The sequence below is a fragment of the Tripterygium wilfordii genome, chromosome 19 (genome assembly GCF_013401445.1).
Source record: "Tripterygium wilfordii isolate XIE 37 chromosome 19, ASM1340144v1, whole genome shotgun sequence".
Taxonomy (NCBI): Eukaryota; Viridiplantae; Streptophyta; class Magnoliopsida; order Celastrales; family Celastraceae; genus Tripterygium; species Tripterygium wilfordii.
Genome location: NC_052250.1, coordinates 14,210,078 through 14,228,577, shown reverse-complemented (window position 1 = coordinate 14,228,577; position 18,500 = coordinate 14,210,078). Strand labels below are relative to the sequence as shown.

The 18,500-nt window shown below is 37.1% G+C and overlaps 3 protein-coding genes across 3 annotated transcripts; 2 read left to right on the top strand and 1 right to left on the bottom strand.

The window, feature by feature from the left end:
• The first annotated feature begins 1,038 nt into the window (after positions 1-1,038).
• Positions 1,039-11,633, top strand: LOC119985342 (histone-lysine N-methyltransferase ATX4-like). The gene is given in 25 exon segments (XM_038829615.1): positions 1,039-2,476; positions 2,585-2,640; positions 2,722-2,935; positions 3,537-3,653; positions 3,774-3,813; positions 3,816-3,841; positions 3,940-4,008; positions 4,107-4,198; positions 4,337-4,429; positions 4,757-4,892; positions 5,606-5,711; positions 5,847-5,946; positions 6,216-6,340; positions 6,710-6,855; positions 8,060-8,164; positions 8,426-8,490; positions 8,641-8,854; positions 8,943-9,029; positions 9,262-9,318; positions 9,407-9,496; positions 9,822-9,908; positions 10,227-10,301; positions 10,503-10,603; positions 10,720-10,873; positions 11,014-11,633. Coding segments are annotated over 24 exon segments (3,261 nt in total). The 5' UTR covers positions 1,039-1,507; the 3' UTR covers positions 10,811-10,873; positions 11,014-11,633.
• A 1,330-nt stretch (positions 11,634-12,963) lies between these two features.
• On the top strand, positions 12,964-15,651 carry LOC119985344 (metal-nicotianamine transporter YSL3-like). The gene is made up of 7 exons (XM_038829619.1): positions 12,964-13,336; positions 13,447-13,619; positions 13,760-13,857; positions 13,958-14,092; positions 14,199-14,388; positions 14,515-14,635; positions 14,723-15,651. The coding sequence occupies exons 1-7, from the start codon at positions 12,964-12,966 to the stop codon at positions 15,649-15,651; spliced, it is 2,019 nt and encodes a 672-aa protein (XP_038685547.1).
• Positions 15,652-16,499: 848 nt separating this feature from the next.
• LOC119986249 (xyloglucan endotransglucosylase/hydrolase protein 2-like) lies at positions 16,500-18,042 on the bottom strand. Its single transcript, XM_038830824.1, has 4 exons — positions 17,833-18,042; positions 17,447-17,547; positions 17,139-17,329; positions 16,500-16,995 (listed from the first exon to the last, which is right to left on the bottom strand). The coding sequence occupies exons 1-4, from the start codon at positions 18,014-18,016 to the stop codon at positions 16,626-16,628; spliced, it is 846 nt and encodes a 281-aa protein (XP_038686752.1). The 5' UTR covers positions 18,017-18,042; the 3' UTR covers positions 16,500-16,625.
• Between the last annotated feature and the right edge of the window lie 458 nt (positions 18,043-18,500).

Sequence of the window (18,500 nt, the reverse complement as noted above, 5' to 3'; positions counted from 1 at the left end):
TCACAACATCACACCTCACAGCACCTCACAGCATTCCCAAACAAGCCCAGATCTGTTAGTGGATTATTCTACCCGTCAGTGGACTGGGCTATATCTGAAAGCCAAAATCGTTAACTGTTCGGCTAGGAAGGAAGAAATCTGGTTAGTAACTTACAGTGGGAGTGTGGGACTCTGAAGCCGGGCCTTTTATTGCTCCAGCTCCAGGAAAGCTGGGATTAGGCCCAAGAGAAATCTGTCTGACTGTCTCTGATCATACTTAGCGCCGGTTCGAAATCTCGCAGAAACCCATGGAAGAAGGTCATTCGAAATCCAGTCAACTTATCTTTTTCAAAAAAAAAAATTTTAAATCCGATTTTAAATTAACTATAAAGATCATAGAGACAGTCACCAATAATTGAATTACCGTACATACCCCTTGAAAATGGTGGGAGCAACTTCTTCCCTTAGTTTTAAAAGGTCACGAAGACGACCGGCAGAAAAACCACCTCCCACCGCCCGTCAACATGGTGGCGTCACTTCTATTTCCGGTGAATTTACCACTCATCTAAACCCCTACATTAAAAAAAAAAGAAAAAAAAAACTACTTGCTCCATAAATTCAAACAAGAAAAACATTGTCTTACCAATTTGAGTTTGTAAGGTCAAGTAATAGCTCCTCATCCTCATCCTCTCCGATTCAACCCCTCAACACTTGCCTCCACCACAATTTTGTCTCCTAACTATAAAACAACGTCATAATGGCACTTCTAGTTGCAGAGAAGAGAGTTGAGTTGAGTTTCGTAGCTCAGCATTCAAAACACATTTATGCAAAACTAACTATAATAACGAATTTTGAGTTCCAACTATGGTGGTACCGTTCTAGAATACATTTACCAAATTCACGAAAAATGATGAACCAACGAACAACAGACAAAATCCTTCTAAGAGGAGGAAATCAAAAGGTTCGTTTAAAAAGATAACACGTTAGCTTCGACACTCTTCAGAATCCCCTCACGAGATGATACAACACCACCCACGCCGACCCCTTCTCTCTCTCTCTCTCTCATGCTTCCTCCCTCCCTCCCTGTTTCTCTCTCTACAAAAAAAATAAATATTCAATCCATTTTTTATTTATTTAATTTCTTATGTCATTCACTCGTATCATATGCAATGCAGCAGTTAGATAGAGAGAGAAAGAGTAAGAGAGAGAAAGAGCTTCGTTGTCCAAATAGAATTCGGTACAGATCTCTGCTTCGTTGGACTCTTCGAACCCCCCTCACAAATTCCATCTCTTTCAATCAAATTTACCTCAGTATCTCCTTCTGTTTATCAATCATCTCTTTTTATCTTCTTCCCGACCTGTGTTTGTTTACTGAGCAAGGAATTTTGCCTCTGTTGTTGCTTCTGATTTTGATTGAAATTTGGTGATAGTTAGGGTTTATGGATGGTTTGGGGATTGAGAGTTTGATGCAAAATTCAGGAGGATTTTGACTTCGGTTCCTTTCTCGGATTGCTTAGTTTTCGAGAGGATGATTATTAAGAGGAAGTTGAAATCCCAAATGCCGACTCTTAAACGTTGCAAAGTCAGCGGCTCGGCGGCTGACGACGAAGATAGCTCCGCGGCTAGGAAGAAGCGTAAGGTTAATGGCTATTATCCTCTTAACCTGCTAGGAGAGGTCGCCGCGGGGATCATTCCAATCGGTCTCCACGGAATTCTTTCCGCCCGCGCTGGTCAGGCAGCGGAGAAGGGTGGTTACACTGCGTCTTGGTGTACTGAAGTGTCCTGCTCACCTGGTGAGGTTGAGTCGAAATCTAAGGGCCGTGATTCGTCCAGAGCAACCAGAATGAATAAGAAGGCGGAGGTTTCGCGGCCACCACTGGTGAGGACCTCGAGGGGCCGCGTTCAGGTACTTCCTTCACGGTTCAAAGACTCTGTAATTGAGAATTGGAAGAAAGAGAGCAAGACTAACGTGCGTGACGATGCTGTTGATGACGATACTGAATGTGGAAACGATAAATTCAGCTTCAAAACACCAAAACTCAGTAGCATGAATGTTAAAGCTAAGCGGAATGGCGAGAGAATTGGAAATAAGCATCTTAAGTATTCCACATTGCGTGAGGAAGAGGAAGAGGAAGAAGAGGAATTAGGTTTCAGGAATTTTAATTCAAAGAAGTATGCTAGTTCACGTAGTACATTAACATCGCTAAATGAGCAACTGCCAGAAGATGAGAAGGGCCCGGTTATAGAGATTGAGGAGGAGGAGCAAATTGCTTTGAGTAACAGGGAGAAGAGTGGCGAAAGGAAAGATGGGCTGTATGGCCCAGAGGATTTTTATTCTGGTGACTTAGTGTGGGCAAAGTGTGGAAAAAAGTATCCTTTTTGGCCTTCAATTGTGATTGATCCAATGACACAGGCACCGGAGCTGGTCTTGAGGTCTTGTATACCTGAGGCAGCTTGTGTAATGTTTCTTGGGCACTTTGGAAATGAAAATGAAAGGGTATGGATTTGTGCATTACTTAAAGAATATACATCTCCAATAGTTCTACTAATCATCTTTGGGGTGTTTGGTAAATTAATTACCATGGTGTATAAAATCATTGGGCAGGATTACGCTTGGGTCAAAAGAGGGATGATATTTCCGTTCATAGACTTCGTGGACAGGTGTGTAGTTGTTTTTGGCTGTGTAGGACTAGATCTTTCAAAGATGTCTATGTGCTTATGTTGGGTATTTATGTGAATTAGGTTCCAGGAACAGCCTCAATTGAGTGGCTCCAAACCTGGTGATCTCCAGCATGCAGTAGAGGAGGCATTTCTGGCAGAACAGGGCATTGTGGAGAAGTTGTTACATGTTATTAATATTGCTGCAGGGAACCCAACGTATGTTGACTCTGCTGTTAGATGGGTTCCAGAAGCTAGTGGTTCAAACCAGGATCAAGACCTATACTTTCCCAATCAGGCAAGTTGATTTGGAGTATTTTCTATTATTTAACTGCAAAGATGCATCAGCAGCCTTAAAACTTTGTCTTGACATTTGACGAATTTTCTTTTAAACAAGTTGATGATAGTAGGGCACAGTTCCCTTCTTTTTTTCTTTTTCTTTTTCTTTTGTTTGCATTTTCGTAAAGAAGTGCAAAGTGACTAAATCAAGAAAGTTACGATCATGTGTATTTCTACATCATTCTTTATTATTATAGTTGTTGTGATCTGCAATAAGGCTAAGGAATTGGTTGACTTCCACACGAAATGTATTTAATACTTGGTCAGTTATATTATTTTGTGTAATCCTGTTAAGAAATCCACTGGACAATTGAAATTATTATTGTGGGCAATGGTGCAACCTGTTAAGATAAATTCTCTCACAATTGAAATTTAATGTTTCCTCTGCCTTAGCTGATGTGAGCTTTCCTTGGTAAGGGAGCTGAAATAACGTAAACACAACGTTTGGTTTCTTTTCTCTCCCAATTTTAAGTTTTCTTCTGCAGCAATCGGAGGTGAGGGTTTCCCTTTACATATAACCTTCAAAATCTTTAGATAACAAGTTTAGTCCTTCCGTGCAGGATGTGAAAAGTAAAGACACGCGGCCCTGTGAAGGCTGTGGCATGAGCCTTCCTTTGCAAAAGAAAACAAAGGCTTCAACTCCTGCGAACCAGTTCTTCTGTAAAACATGTGCTAGGGTTTGTACCCATTTTCCTTGTTTCAGGTGTTTGGTTCAAGTTTTATCTGCCAACTTTATAGTTAATATGTTTTTGCATGTATTGTTTACTTTATGACAATGTCATGAACTTCAAATATAGTTGACAAAATCAAAACACTTCTGTGGCATTTGCAAGAAGGTTTGGAACATTCCGACAGTGGAAGCTGGGTAAGCTTTCCTGCTAGCTGGAATAGATTATGATTATTTCCTGTGGCTGTGATGGTTATTTGTAATTAAGTTTGTGGTTGGATGTCCATATTTATCAGGTACGTTGTGATGGTTGTAAAGTTTGGGTCCATGCAGAATGCGACAAAATCTCCAGCAACCGCTTTAAGGTTCCATTAGCTGAACGTCTCCCTCTAATTGACTTGCATAATAATGGTATAAATGTTGATTTCAGGTTTCTCTGACTTCTGTTCTATTTTCTTTTAAGGACCTGGAGGCTACTGATTATTATTGTCCCAGTTGCAAAGCAAAATTCAATTTTGAGCTGTCAGATTCTGAGAAACCACATTCGAAAGCCAAGTAAGTTTTTTTTAATTGTGTGATGATCTTTACCTTATGATTATTTTTATTCCTGTTTTGTTTCTTGATCTTGAGCATGTAAGTGACAATCCAAAAATAATGGGTGCATGTTTAATGATTTTATAGTCTTTGTTACAGATTAAACAACACTAATGGCAAATTGGTGCTGCCGAACAAAGTTACTGTTGTGTGCTCTGGCGTTGAAGGCGTATATTTTTCGAGCCTCCACTTGTAAGTAAGGAGTACAAACTTCACATGCACTGATTTCATTGTTTATCATGTGGGAGACAATATTGTAATATCATTCTTTGATTGTGTTAAGTTTGAAATTTTAATTTAATTCCTCATATGTCTTTCTATAAATATACAAGGAAATTTTCATTTCAGAATTTTGTTCACATTGTTTAATTGCTTACATGTATTTCTTTGTTTTCTTTCTCGGTTGGTCTAATTTAATCGGGTGGATTTCTGTTTCCTGCCTTGATTTACTTGGTAAAGTATTTCTGTATTTGGTATCCGAAAGCTTTCCTTGAGTTCATTCATATATTTTCTGTTCAGAGTTGTATGCAAGTGTGGGTACTGTGGTCCGGAAAAGCAAGCACTTAGTGAATGGGAACGACATACAGGCTCCAAAATGAGAAATTGGAGGACCAGTGTTCGGGTGAAAGGTTCCATGCAACCTCTAGAACAATGGGTTTGTACAACAGTTGATTAGTCTGTTCATCATTTAGTTTTCAACATTGCTCATCACTCTTAAAGCTTAATTTCTCTTCATATTTTGTTAGGTTTGCTTCTTGGATTAATAATTAACAGATTAAAACATGAGATTTTATGCTCATCTTTATTATTCGGGCTTAGGACCATTTCTTACTAGCAACATTAAAACTTAAATCTTTGATTCAAAATATTATTTCTAATACAATATTTGCTCACATTATTGAGCACCTTTAAGTTATGTGGTAAAAGTTTAAAACTCACTGAACTTTCTACGGATAGCATAAATCCTATTGTAGTGTTGTCTAATTATATAAGTCATGTGGTGTGACACCTCATAATTTGATAGATCATCTCTTTTTCCCCCTTATTGCATTGATTTATTTTAAATCCCATTGATTCTCTCGTTATTTTTGTTTAAATACGTGGTCTGTATGAATGCTCTTTTTGTCTGCAGTGTTTTCATTTGTATCAGACAATTTGCATGGAGAAACATATTTCTTATTCATTCATAAAGTTTAATTGAGAGGGTTGGCTGACATTTTATGATTGTAAAATGAGCATTCTATCCTCTCCCTTTTCTTGTTGGCATCTCTTGTTCGTATTGATCAAATGCTGGATTGAGTTCCATTTGCTTCATTTTTTGTGTTGCTGCATTCTAACCTTTTAGGTAATCTCTGTCTGGCTTCGCAGATGCTGCAGTTGGCAGAATATCATGAAAATGCCCTTGTTTCTAGCAAACCTCCGAAACGACCTTCTGTGAAGGAGCGAAAGCAGAAGTTGCTTAAATTTTTGCAAGGTATATTCTCTTTCTTAGAAGTTACTTAAAAATTGATGTTTATCTAAATGCGCAGCAATGCAATTTGTTGAATGTTATCTTTGCCACGCCATGTTAATTCTTCTGACCGAACCTACACTATTTTTATCATGACAGAAAAGTATGAACCAGTTTATGCTAAATGGACCACGGAACGATGTGCTGTTTGTAGATGGGTTGTTGACTGGGACTACAACAAAATAATTATCTGCAACAGGTGTTTGGATATTCTTCTGTGTCTCAATATTTAATAGTAATTTAGATCAAGTCAGGACCAATTTAGCACACACCTAATGAGACCAATGAGTTTTTCCCTTGCATTATCCTTTTATTCAGTTGATTTTGTGCGGTTTTTTTTTTGTTGTTGAATGCATGATTGCTAGTACATATGCCATTCTATCATAGTTAGAACTTCTCCCCTTGTATCTGATCCTTTTGTTATTATGTTGACAAAGGTGCTTATTGGCTGTTTCTAATCTATGTCAGATGTCAAATAGCTGTTCATCAAGAATGCTACGGGGCAAGAAATGTAAAGGATTTTACTTCATGGGTTTGCAAAGCATGTGAAACACCTGATGTCAAAAGGGAGTGTTGCCTTTGTCCAGTAAAAGGCATGTTTTCTGGGCACTCAAATTTCATTAAATCAGTTTTACTCATCTTCATAAAACCCTTTTTACTGCTATTTTGATTTATATCTGCGTTTCAAGTTATTCCTTTCTCTTTGGATATGAGCCCTCTAAATGCATATTTGCTAAAAAATATATCACTAGAGTTTCCTCCCCACATATCTAATCACAGTTTTCCTCCCCATTTTTATAGAATTCATTTCAAGATTTTTGTGTATATTATTCAGATTCTAAGTATCAGTAATGGATAGTTCTACTGTGCAAACAGTCTTCATTAAACTGGTTTACATATTTATGTTGCAGAGACCATTGATCTAAACTTCTCTCTCTTTTCTTTTTTACCTCCTTGGATAGGTGGTGCTCTGAAACCAACTGACATTGAAACATTGTGGATTCATGTTACATGCGCTTGGTTTCGACCGGAAGTTTGTTTTGCGAATGATGAAAAGATGGAACCTGCTGTTGGGATCTTGAGTATTCCATCAAACTCTTTTGTTAAGGTAGGGTGCTTGTTCTAGTCATCACTGCAGTGCAGCTTTCCAGTTTAAAAGCAAACAATCTATCACCTGCTTCTTGTGAACTGTTTCTTTTGTTTATAACAAGGTTCATAGCATGAATTTTTGTCTTTCTCAGAGTTCCTGGATGCTTCTAATATTTGAATTTAATTTTTGACTGTATGTTTCTGATATTTAACTGCATGTTTCTCATACATACTTTATGTTTACGGCTTTCCCTTTATGGCATTTTTTAGTAACTTTCACATAATGAGGAAAACTAATTGTTATTTCCGTCCCACTAACTGCTCCCTTAAATTGCGCACATGAAAAAATGCAAGATGGCCCGTAAATGGCATCTGAGAAACCTTTATTGGGCTCAACTTGAAAACACTGCTCTTTATAGGCCAGCTGATTTCCTTTGCAAGTAGCTGGCCCAGCTAAATCATTCTGTGTTATATGTTTCTCCTATAATGTAGTTTTTAAACTATGGATGTAGATTGTAACTAGGATTGAGCAAAACCAGAAACTATAACCCTCCAAATCAGCCCCACTTCAAGAAACCTTGGGGCTAAAATTATCGATTCCTAGGCTTGAAATTGGAACAAAATTCTTTGAACTTCTGAGTTCTGATTGAACAAGATCACCCTGAATCTCTCGGTTAGGGTCGGATAAATTCATCTTCTCTTCTCAACCTCTCACTGAGCGTGTATCAGTCTTTCACTGAACGTGTAAGATTCTCTCATATTTCATCTTTGCATAAAAAACTTTTCCCTTAAATCCGAGGCAAGCCTTTAAATAGAGGTTTACAACCGTTGGTTTTAGGAAACATTAGGATTCCTAAATCTGACTGACCTAGACAAACATAATGACTTTTTAAAAAAACACTAACTAAAAGGAAACCTTATCCACAAAGGATTCCTTGATTTTTAAAAAAAAAATTTAAAAGAAAAACAAAATTAATGGTCTTCCTGCATCATCCTATATTGTATAAGTGGAATGTATAAGTAACAGAAATGACGGGGGAAAGATACAGAAGTTAAATGTGAAAACCTGCTTAGAATGAATTTATGCAACTGGAGATGTCAAGTTCTATTCTGAATATATTTATAGTTTTCTTATATTTGATTCATGTGGATTTAATTGTTTTCAATTGCATGAAATATCTAGCTGTTGGAGTCTAACTGCGCTGTGTTTTGGTGAGCTCCAGATCTGCGTTATTTGCAAACAAATTCATGGCTCGTGCACTCAATGTTGCAAGTGTTCCACTTATTACCATGCAATGTGTGCTTCAAGAGCTGGCTACCGCATGGAGGTGAGCTACTAATTGCTATTTGTTTGTGGTGATCGTTGCTTAAAACTATTGTAGCTTAGACATACAATAGAATTATATGTAACTGGAAATGAAAATATCAATACAGTTTCCCTTTTTCAGGGGGTGTATATATATATATATATATATTTTTTTTTTTTTCTCCTGTCGGTACTCTACAATTTTTGTGTGCTGTTTTAAGTGACGCACTTAATTTCCTGTTGCTAGTGTGTCGTTACATTTTTGTGTGCGTCTAATTTGCAGTTACACAGCCTGGAAAAAAATGGTAGACAGATCACAAAAATGGTCTCCTATTGTGCTTATCACAGGTACTTGAGTCCCTGTTATGGAGTTCCACAGCCCCCACTTTCTCGCTTTCTCTCCCCATTTGGGCCTCGACACTTTTAATTCCCTTTGACTTTATACGTTCGGCATCTCTGACTCTGGTTTACATTTTCATGGTTTTCTTTTTGCTGCAGGGCTCCAAATCCAGATACAGTTTTGATCATACAGACTCCTTTAGGGGTTTTCTCTGCTAAAACCCTTGTTCAAAATAAAAAGAAGGCTGGTTCGAGGCTAATTTCATCAAAAATAGGGAAACTTGGAGAAGTGCCAACAGTAGAGATGACAGAGGATGACCCATACTCTGCTGCAAGGTGTAGGGTTTTCAAAAAAGTGAACAATAACAAGAAGGTGCTCTACATGACAGTTCAATTATGTAGGGGTCACATAGTAGTCAATTAAACCACAACTTTATCTGCTCTGTTTTTCCATTTTCTAGAGAACAGAAGAAGAAGCTATTGCACATCGAGTGACAAGACCTTGCCATCATCCTCTAAGCACAATACAAAGCTTGAACGTATTCCGAGTAAGTTTGTCCTATTTTCTTTTCACTTTTCTTCTTTGATAAATTATATATGGATTTGGGTATTACCGGATGGGGATTTGAACCTGTGAACCACTTTAGGCCAGGCCACACTCGCAGTTGTTGTTGTTGTTGTTTTTTTTCCCCCCTGCTTATACCTCTTTTTATTAGGGGATCGATAAAATTAACCATGATGACATGCTTTTTAAAAAAAAAAAAAAATTTTGCTAAACAGGTGGTAGAGGAACCCAAAATCTTTTCTTCTTTCAGGGAACGACTTCACCACTTACAGGTATATTTCTTCATATACTCTCCTCTGTCATTTTTAACAGTCTCGATTAATCTTTCTTACGGTCTTGGGCATATTGAAATGACTCCAGCAAACTGAGAATGATCGAGTTTGCTTTGGTAGATCGGGAATACATGGATGGGGCCTTTTTGCTCGCATAAACATTCAAGAAGGAGAAATGGTGTGTTATTGTTATTAGAAGTTTTGAACATGATCCTCATTTAGGAATGAAATTTTGATTTTGAATGTCATATGCGGTAGTACAAACTTTTTTTAATGCATTTGGCACGATGATTTTCACCATCTTCAGACTAATCCTTGATATTGATGTTCAGATTCATTTTGTATACCTGAGGAGTTTCTGCTTTTGTATTTAGATGTCAAATAGGCTGTTTCTTGGTGTGTGGTCTTTATAAGAGCTTGTCCTGTTTTGGGCTACATATTGCTCCCTCTTGATTGGACATACATTCTATTATTTGGGGTAACAAGAATGTCTTTATCTTTAGGTCCTTGAATATCGAGGAGAACAGGTCAGACGAAGTGTAGCTGATCTAAGGGAGGCACGTTACCGAGCTGAAGGAAAAGATTGCTATGTAAGTTGATTTTTACCTGCTGCTTCATAGAATGTTTATAATATGAAGTTTTCTTGGTTGTAAAAAGAAAAGAAAAAGTTGATCATGCTAGTACAGATCACTGAAGTGTTTGTAATTATCTAACTTTTCCCTTACAGTTGGACTGATCCCCTTTTTTTGTATCTGGTGGACCCCTTGCCTCCATTGTTTCCCTTGTGAAGCTATTTACCATCTCTTATTTAAAAGATAATGCAATTGTTAAATTTTCTCTTGTTTGTTATGCCTTTTCTTGTTGTGTATTTAAGAACTAAAATTTGTTCTGAAAATTTTATTTTGCAGCTGTTTAAGATAAGTGAAGAAGTGGTGGTAGATGCCACTGATAAAGGAAACATAGCGCGGTTAATCAACCATTCGGTAAGTCACTAGTTGCTTATGCCTACAACCTGGTGCATTTTAGCGACACAAATTTTGATTTAAACTCGAAAGAGTTGTCATCTCAGTCAAGTAGTTGCTTTTTTATTATTATTATTATTATTTGTAATTGCTAGTTGTTGAACTCTCCTAAAGTTGTTAATTGTTATGTATATTAATCTTAATCATCCGTGTGTTATACAGTGTATGCCCAATTGTTATGCAAGGATCATGAGTGTGGGTGATGATGAAAGTCGGATCGTACTTATCGCCAAGACTATTGTATCTGCTGGTGACGAGCTAACGTATCTCTCTCTCTCTCTCTCTCTCTCTCTCTCTCTGGGTCTTTCTTTTCATACGATCATTCATTGGTTTTTAGTAACTGAACTTCTAATGCATTTTTTTGGATTGCCTGCGGCAGGTATGATTACTTGTTTGATCCTGATGAGCCTGAGGAATTCAAAGTCCCGTGTTTATGTAGAGCTCCAAACTGTCGAAAATTCATGAATTAGGATACACACAGCGCACAGTGATATTGTTTCTCCACAAGGAGCACTAACACCTATTACCTGCAGGTTCTCACAATCAACTTACTAAATTTGTAAATTTTTGTTAGAAGGGAGTGTACTAACATCCATCTCATATTTTGTTTTGTTTCGACTGTTTTCAAGCCTAATAAAAGTTTATAATATTGCCAGATGTTTTTGGTTCTCAGGCATTTGGGCAAATTTGTTGACACAATTTAATCCTCCAATAAATGAAAGCCAACCCTTTCGATCATAGCTGGAGACCTGCTTTCAAAAGGACTCCGAATGAATAGAGGTGTAAAGTGGGCTGGCCTAGCCCGGAACAGTCCACAGGCGGCCCGCGAGGTTCAAGGGTTTGTGAAGAAAAGTGTGGTGACCATGATGGAGGTCTTTATTCCTTCCGACAAGTTGGATTAGACTATGTATAGATTCGGCATAGCTCATAAGCCCAACAATAATATGATATTGTCTGCTCTCGATCGAAATCCTCATGGATTTGTTCCTCCAAGCCCAACATCCTTGCTTAGACACTCTGCTTCTTCGTCAGCTCCATATGGCAATACATGTTTGCTTAGAGTATTTCTAGGAGACTACAACTCTTCCAGTAGTAATGACAAATTCACTTTTGTATTTTGAATCTTTAGCATTGGATATACAATTGGCATCACTATACCCTTCAAGTACATATTTTAAGGTGTATCTCAAATATCTGAGAACTCTTATAATAGCTTTCTAGTGATCCTTTCCAGGATTACTTGTATACCTACCAGTAACTCTTGAATATTCTATTTGAGATATCACGTTACCAGTAACTCTTGAATATTCTATTTGTTTAGATGTAAATTTACATCAAGCAGTGTCTTGGTCATACTGGTATCATTCTTATCTAATTTCTCAAGAATATTTTCAACATAATAATCTTGAGACAATATTAAGTTATTGTAACATCACATTTGCCACACGCATGTCTTTCATGTCAAACCTATCAGAAAACATTCCCTTGGTAGGCTTGATGACCTCAATATTGTTGGCTCAGCATATTGTACGTCTATGTATAGATATACAATGACATATTCTTTATCTGTGCTTTTCACATAAACACATTTATCACATTCGTTTATGTTAAAGATTTATATCATCACATTATCAATTTATCATGAAATTGTTTTGGTCCTTGTTTTAAACCATATGATGATTTAACATCCTTTCTTTATATTATCTTCTTCTATTAATTTCAGTGCGAAAAGTAGAAATTGGACCGTACAAAAGCTAAAGTATTCTCAATCCTTGAGAAGGATTCATCTCTTTTTTGGGAGGAAAGGAAAATTCCTCTTATGGAAGGAATTTAACATTTTTTGGAATTTTAGGTTTCGAGAATTCATCTCATTTTGGAAGGAAATGAAATTTTCTCTTTTTATAAAAATTCAACTTTCTTTGGAATTCTAAATTTGAAGAATTCATCTCTTTTTGGAAAGAAATGCAAATGAGGAATTTTAAAAATTCATCTCTTTTTGGGAGGAAATGAAAATTTCTCATTTGGAAGAACAGTTTTTTTGGAATTCTAGATTTCAAAATTTTCACCAACCAAACATATGAGTCATTGACAAAAGGAAAACTAGCAACGAAATATAGGAATTATGAACAAAAGGAAAACTCTTATTTCTAGAAAGTTAGATTTCACAAACCAAAAGACATATAATGATGAACATTGAGTGCCTTATTGGACTTGGTTGACAGAATGGATTCAAACTATATATATATATATATATATATATATATTTTGGACAGGCCTCATGCTTCCACGTAAGCAACAAATCCTTGGTGCTTAAGAACACATGTGGCCCAACATGTGTTCTAACTTCAAATGTGTGTAGCTTTTAATTTATTTGTTACTGCAGAGTAGTACATGCATCATGCATGCAGCCGTGAACGGAAATGGTGGAGTGTTGATCACATTTCATCAAAGATGGCCTGTGTTCCCTGCTAAGATTGAGCAAAGCAAAGAGATTGAGATGGAAAGCATCGAGATCGAACAAAAACAAATGGGTGACATTGGGATGGTAAGCATGGAAATAGCAGAAATGGTTGAGACTGAAATGGGAATAACCGTGGAGATGGAACAAATCAACGAGATTGAGATGGAAAGCATGGAGATGGAACAAATGAGCGAGATTGAGAGAGTTGAGGGAGAGGAACTGGAAAGAACAAGAGAGGAGGAATCACAGGATCATGTGGAGAGAATTCCTCCATGGACTAAACAGATAACAATCAGAGGACTCATTGCCAGCTTAGTTATTGGCGTCATGTATAGTGTGGCGGTAATGAAATTGAATCTCACAACCGGGGTACTCCCCAATCTCAATGTCTCTGTTGCTTTATTGGCCTTTGTTTTCATCCGGACATGGACTAATTTGCTCCAAAAAGCTGGGTTTGTAACGACTTCCTTCACTCCACAAGAGAACACCATCATTCACACTTGTGCAGTGACTTGTTATAGCATTGCTATTGGAGGTTGGTTGGATATCTATCTATTATTTGCACATATAGTGTTTGTTTGTTTGTCTGTTTTTGTCACAGATTCAACTACTGTATATCTTAATCTATCAAATTTGGGATTGCAGGAGGATTTGGGTCTTATCTGTTGGGTTTAAACATGAAGACATATGTGCAAGCAGGGGTCAATACAGAGGGGAATAATCCTTGGAGCACCAAAGAACCTGAGATTGGTTGGATGACGGGATTCCTATTCGTGACTAGTTTTGTGGGGTTGCTGGCATTAGTTCCTCTTCGAAAGGTATATTTCTCTGCATTTGATCTTCTTCCATGTATGACAGATTGATTATAAAAGTTAAGAGTTGTTAATGAGTGTTTGGGTTTGGATGCAATAGAAATCTTGGATTGTAGATATCTGATCATGAATTTTCATCTTCCCAGCTCATGATAATTGACTACAAGTTAACTTATCCGAGCGGAACTGCCACTGCACTTCTTATTAATGGCTTCCATCATCCCAAAGGAGACAAGATTGCTAAGTAAAACATATTCTCCTTTGATTAAGCTCTTGAAAATGGAACACTTACTAGGATGCTCAAGAATAACAAAACTCACACAAAGTTGTGATTAATCTTACAGGAAGCAGGTCTTTGGATTCGCGAGATCCTTTTCGTTTAGTTTTCTTTGGGCTTTTTTTCGATGGCTCTATTCCGGTGGAGATCAATGTGGATTTGCTCAATTTCCTACATTTGGATTAAAAGCTTGGAAAAATTCGTACGTGATATTCATCTTCCCGTTACTTATTAAAGCCTACTAATTAAATGGCGATCCTTCCTTCCTTCCACAAGTATTGACTAAAGAAAGTGAATTGTACGTGTAGGTTTTACTTTGATTTTAGCATGTTATATGTCGGAGCTGGAATGATTTGTTCTCATCTTGTGAATTTGTCCTTGCTTCTTGGAGCCGTGCTCTCCTGGGGAATAATGTGGCCATCGATTCACGGACGTAAGGGAGCATGGTTTCCAGTAAACCTTCCAGAAACCAGCATGAAAAGTCTAAGTGGATACAAAGTCAGTGAATATGAAATTATATGTATCTAGTCTTTTAGAACTGAATCCATCATTTGTTGGCATTGAGGGCGTTATCAGAATAGATTGATGCATGCTAAATTATTTCTTACCTTGTGGGCACTGCAGGTTTTTGTCTCTATTGCTCTGATCCTAGGTGACGGGCTCTACAATTTTCTCAAGATACTATTTTTTACCGCCAAAAACATTCGTGAAAGAGTCAGAAGAATCCATGCCAGAGTGATACGAAGTGGGCATTGCCCATACGCTGCTATCATCTTACCATGAAATGTCACTAATGTTTTTTTTTTTTTTTTTTTTGCTAAATTGCTTGCAGCTTCAGAGAGAGATAATCTAAATCTGGCTGTAGATGATCTGAAGCGCAATGAATTATTCACAAGAGAGAGTATTCCATTGTGGGTAGCATGTGCAGGGTACATGATCTTCTCCGTCATCTCCATTATCGTCATCCCTTTTATGTTCCCTGCATTGAAATGGTACTTCGTCCTCGTTGCCTACATTCTTGCACCTTCTCTTAGCTTCTGCAATGCTTATGGCGCTGGTCTAACAGGCATGAACATGGCCTATGATTACGGAAAAGTAGCACTCTTTGTTCTTGCTGCAATATCTGAAAAAGAAAATGGAGTAGTTGCAGGACTTGTGGGCTGTGGTATAATTAAATCGATCATTTCAATCTCTTCCGATTCGATGCATGATATGAAGATTGGCCATCTCACTCTCACTTCTCCTCGATCAATGATTCTTAGCAAAGCCATTGGGACAGTTATGGGTTGCGTGGTTGCTCCGCTTACGTTCTTCCTCTTCTACAAAGCGTTCAATGTGGGCGATGGAGAATACAAGGCGCCATATGCCATTCTCTATAGAAACATGGCAATTCTTGGGGTGGAAGGCTTCTCCACCCTGCCTCAGCATTGCTTGTACCTCTGCTATGGATTTTTCGCATTTGCCATGACAGTGAACTTGATAAGAGACATGTCTCCTAAAAATATTGGAAAATGGGTTCCGCTTCCAATGGTCATGGCTATGCCATTTCTGATTGGGGCTTACTATACGATTGATATGTGCATTGGGAGCGTGATTGTATTTGCATGGCACAAGATAAACAGGACAAAGGCTGAACTAATGGTTCCTGCAGTGGCTCCAGGCTTGATATGTGGAGATTTATTATGGATACTCCCTTCGTTGATTCTTGCTTTGGCCAAGGTTCGCCCTCCGATATGCATGAGCTTCTTGGCTTCCAAGTAGAAGAGAGATGGGTGGATTCAAGTATTAACTAATTTAAATAATCTATTAAATTATCTAACATGGATGAGTTAGAATTGTTTAGGTTGAGCCACATCACTAGTCTTCATTACCATGTGATTTGATGTTTAATTTTAATTAATCAATTAAGTATTATTTACATTTAAAGTTTCAATTAATTACAACATTTCAACCTAGGAGAATTTTCAAAAAAACATTTATAATCAATAGTCCATACAAACATAAGCCCAATAATTAGTTTGTGTTTTGTATATATTTTTGTTTTTGGGATGGTTTTAAGCCAAATTTAATTAATGAAATAAAAATATAGAAAATGAAAGAAAAAAAACACACATATTTTTCGATTTAATCATCTGTTCTTTAAAAAAAATAGCAATTTGTTCTTATATTCAAGTTGTGCAATAACTCCAGACAAAAAAAAAAGAAAAAAAAAGAGATGTGCGATAACTTATCTTTATTTCTATGTGTCTCTTAAATTGTTCATGATCAAAGATTTCCAAATAACAATAATTGCTAGCTAAAAGATTATTCTCCATGGTTGGTGAGTTTGTGTGTACTTGGGATTGGGACTTGGAGGTGTGTATTAGGGATTAAAAAAATTGATTTAAAACCCTTTAGTTAGTTTCTCACATTTCATCTTTGGTGGCCTTGGCTGGGTTTCGTTTCAAGATTTAATCGGCCCTTGTAGTTTGCAGGTATTGTATATAATCCGTAAATTTATCATTGGGATAGAATCCGATGAACCGATAAACTGTGGTCCCCTCATCACCCAAAAAAAAGAACGAAAAATAATAGTGCCAAGAGCTAATAGCATAGACAGGCTATTATGAACAACAATCTCAATTCAACTATGCTTATTTATTAATACTTCATCCCAGTATCAGGATTGGCCTTATTACTTCCTTACTAAAATAATCATATACAGAAGCTTTAAATTGAACTATTAGTTAACTGCCTTAGCATTCTGGCAGCGGCGTGGGGTTGTTTGCGCAATAATCATAGAACATGTATGTCTTCCTGACATGTTCATATGATGATTGTTGCTGAGGATTCAGTTCCCAATGTTTCTCGCCATTCCACCAAAACTTGGACGAATGACAATGTTGGGTGTTGGTGTTGTCCTGTAATGGGCAGGCATGAATGGGACTCAATTCTTTGTAGTATGCATTGAAGGGTGCTTGAGACCAATCAATCGGCTTTCCTCCAGAAGCCCAGCCATCTCCATGCCATAAGCTTGCATCTATGTACATTGGCTGTGTTGGATATTCTGCTCCAAGGATTGTCTTGTTCTTGTAAACTCTGATTGGAACATGGTCCACGAACAGTCTAAAAAATCAACAAGTCAATTCGGTGACGCACACAAAGTGTTCGATGAAAATCCGCAATCAGAAACAACAACAAAAACAAAGTGTTCGATGAAAGTCCGCAGTGAGAAAGAGAGGGGGATTTGGGGTTAATTAATTGCTTACGCTATTTGGTGCTGATTCCAGAGAAGACTGTAAGAATGAAAATCTTTTGTTGGGTCAAACCAGAGATGAAACTGTTGCTCACGGCCTCCTCCATCATTTATAAAGATGTTTGTGCTTAATGTGTATGGTGTTGTCTCGTTGCCCAAGAACTCGAAGTCGACCTCATCGTGGATGTTTGAATGGGAAATTAACTATGCATCATCAATAATAAAATAATCGTCACTCATCATATGAGTGTCAAGTGTGTGTGTGTATAGCTACATATAATATTATTGGAATTGCACGAAGAGGGAAAGAAAAAAACTTACATAGAAGGTGGTAACAGCTCCTATGGAATTCTTTTCTGGTAATTTTATTTTCATCTGGAAATACCCGGATCCGTACATCGTCTTGGATTCAATTCCAGCCCCTAAATTGATTAATTAAATAATCACCATAATAAAAGTTTGAATTAGATGCTAGTTTATATCATATGTTCAATAAAATTATTCGTAAAAAAATTAGATAAACTCATGAAAGTTATTATTCTCAATTAAAAAAATATACAAATAAATCATCTACATAAATAGATGTATAAAAGTGTATATTTGTTTTCAGTTTTTAACATTAATTAATGTTACACTAAATATCGATTAATAAAATTGCACCATAAACCCTAGATTGATACAGATGATGAAGAAGCAAAAGCACTGACCAGAACTTGGGTCCAATGTGAGACGAACTTCTTTTTCTTGATTGAGAAGTTGAACATGATCAGACCCCCACAACACCTTATAGTTTTCATTAAAGCTAACTTCTCCTTCTTTGGCTGCATCTGCATGTCGCCATGCAAGAAACATACAGACCAGAAGAAAACCTAGAACACAGTAAGAATCCATGTCAGGAAAATAAAAAGTCTGCTATGCTTAATAATAATACTTAGGTATTGAGCAACAAGTAGTATGTATGTATGTATATATATAGTTTTACATGTAAAGATGTTAGGTTTCCCTAATGCCAACTAACGGGTAATGAATTGGCAGATTATCCAATTGAGGAAAGTTTTCTTAGCTGTATATATATATATACATATATAGGAAATATTAGTTGTCATAATGTATTGAGTGATGACAATTATTGATTAAGAGGAGATCCTTAATTGTTATTCACTGCCTTAAATATGGAAGAATTCTCTGTAATGTGGGTTTGATATATAAAGAAAAACTTGATTGTTAATTAAAGTACCGAGATCTCAATTTCCTTATTTTCATTGGCAAGAAAATATTTTCTGAAAGTCGGCTAGCTTATGCTCACAACTCACAAGTCGGGCCTTTTTGGTGCCGCAGTGGAACGGGCTACAAGCCCAACTAATGGGCCCATATG

What these genes read in the sequence shown, in the direction of transcription:
- LOC119985344 (XM_038829619.1), top strand. Translation starts at nt 12,964, where the DNA reads ATGGAAAGCATGGAGATGGAACAAATGAGCGAGATTGAGAGAGTTGAG. An exon ending in AAAGGAGACAAGATTGCTAA is followed by an intron (nt 13,858 to 13,957) that starts GTAAAACATATT and finishes TTAATCTTACAG; the next exon opens with GAAGCAGGTCTTTGGATTCG. An exon ending in CCATGCCAGAGTGATACGAA is followed by an intron (nt 14,636 to 14,722) that starts GTGGGCATTGCC and finishes AATTGCTTGCAG; the next exon opens with CTTCAGAGAGAGATAATCTA.
- LOC119986249 (XM_038830824.1), bottom strand. Translation starts at nt 18,016, where the DNA reads ATGGATTCTTACTGTGTTCTAGGTTTTCTTCTGGTCTGTATGTTTCTT. An exon ending in CACATTGGACCCAAGTTCTG is followed by an intron (nt 17,548 to 17,832) that starts GTCAGTGCTTTT and finishes TAATCAATTTAG; the next exon opens with GGGCTGGAATTGAATCCAAG. An exon ending in GAGCTGTTACCACCTTCTAT is followed by an intron (nt 17,330 to 17,446) that starts GTAAGTTTTTTT and finishes GATGATGCATAG; the next exon opens with TTAATTTCCCATTCAAACAT.